This window comes from Amphimedon queenslandica, unplaced genomic scaffold (genome assembly GCF_000090795.2).
Source record: "Amphimedon queenslandica unplaced genomic scaffold, v1.1 AMPQUscaffold_13252, whole genome shotgun sequence".
In the NCBI taxonomy this organism is placed as follows: domain Eukaryota; kingdom Metazoa; phylum Porifera; class Demospongiae; order Haplosclerida; family Niphatidae; genus Amphimedon; species Amphimedon queenslandica.
The window spans coordinates 2,855-4,336 of record NW_003546512.1 but is presented as its reverse complement, the minus strand read 5'-3'; the positions used below and the strand labels follow the sequence as shown (position 1 = coordinate 4,336).

The 1,482-nt window shown below is 35.4% G+C and overlaps 1 protein-coding gene across 1 annotated transcript; it reads right to left on the bottom strand.

Annotated features, from left to right (window-relative positions):
• On the bottom strand, window positions 1-1,360 carry LOC100639576 (tyrosine-protein phosphatase Lar-like). The gene is made up of 7 exons (XM_019999613.1): window positions 1,200-1,360; window positions 966-1,147; window positions 815-912; window positions 658-739; window positions 530-600; window positions 343-480; window positions 1-294 (listed from the first exon to the last, which is right to left on the bottom strand). The coding sequence occupies exons 2-7, from the start codon at window positions 997-999 to the stop codon at window positions 1-3; spliced, it is 717 nt and encodes a 238-aa protein (XP_019855172.1). The 5' UTR covers window positions 1,000-1,147; window positions 1,200-1,360.
• Window positions 1,361-1,482: the final 122 nt, after the last annotated feature.

Here is a 1,482-nt window from a genome sequence, read left to right as displayed (position 1 = left end):
TTACCTGCAATGAACAACCATTGGTCCATCATAAGGTGCATATTTCTGTTGAACAATGTCCATAAACTCCAACAGTGGACCAGAGGAAGATGGGGTGCCATGATTTGGCCATGATGTGAAATGATATTGATCCACAGTCTTCTTTTCATTACTTCCAATCATTTTAATGCTTAGCTTACGAATGGTATAATGTTCATTCACAGATTCCTCAAGGAGAGTCAGTTCAAAGGAGGAGAATTTCAATACATTCTCTCCCTCTATTGCTGATTTTGGCCAGTATTGGTGACATTTTTCCTAAAGTTTAGAATAAAATAATTGCTACACTTAAGTTATGGGGATTACTTTGTCATTTTCCACAAGGTTTGTTAGCATGACAATTACAGGGGCCTCCTTCTCCCATACCATACACCAAAATTCATTGGCAGTGCTGGCCAGTGGTGCTTGTGTAGCAATATAAGATCCTGACTTCTCATCATAACCCTAAACATTAACAATGTTACTATAAATAGTATCACATCACATCACTCACATTGATGTAATTAGCATTAATGTAGTCACTTCCACTAGGATGGTGCTCCAATACAACTCTTGAATGATCATCTGTAATATAAGTATATGATTAAAGCATGGTGGTCGTGTATGCCTTAATAAACTCACATGCTGCAATGCTCAAGAAACGGTTTCTTTCTTTATTATTTTTTGTGGCTCTGCGGGTTGGAGCATGATCAGGCTCAATTCTCTGCAAAAGAAGATGAATTTTATTTATGTTTTATAGACAATAATATCATTACTATTTTTTGCTTAAAGAACTTACAAAGAACTCTTCAGTGAACAAATAGTCCTGATTATTGTGCATGGTTTCCACATGTTTTGCAAAATCAATCACAGGTATTGGCTCTTTTACTTCAGGTTCTAAAAATTGTATAAAATATTATTAATTATTATAAACATAAATATAGGTATACCATTAAGATTATTTACGCTTGCAAGTATCACCATTTCATCTATAGGCTTCTCAGTTCTCCTGAATGAGTTTCTAAAAGAGCGTCTAATGGACTCTCTAAAAGACCCTCCACGGTAGATATTACTCTTAATAGTGTTACTTTGATGGCCACTGTTGTATGCACCAAAAACATATTCCTGTTTCCTATTATAAAGAGATAGTAAGAGAGACTTTAAAATTTACAGGAACACAGTACCTGTTCCTTCTTCTATTTCTGCAGCATATGCAGAGTAATATAAGTAACCAGCAAAGACAACAGAGGATTAGTACAGCAAGAATTAGTAGAACAATCAATGCTACAAGATTATACCCTAATCCTATAGAAATAGCATGAATTATGCCGGGTACAAGTTTTTTGATAATTTTTTGATAATTACTTGTTCATAGGCGGCTGCAGGGTCGGGCATTTAGGGGCAATGCCCGACCAAAAATTCTGACCGGAAGTGTGACATCACCATAATTAATAGTTATTCTATGGT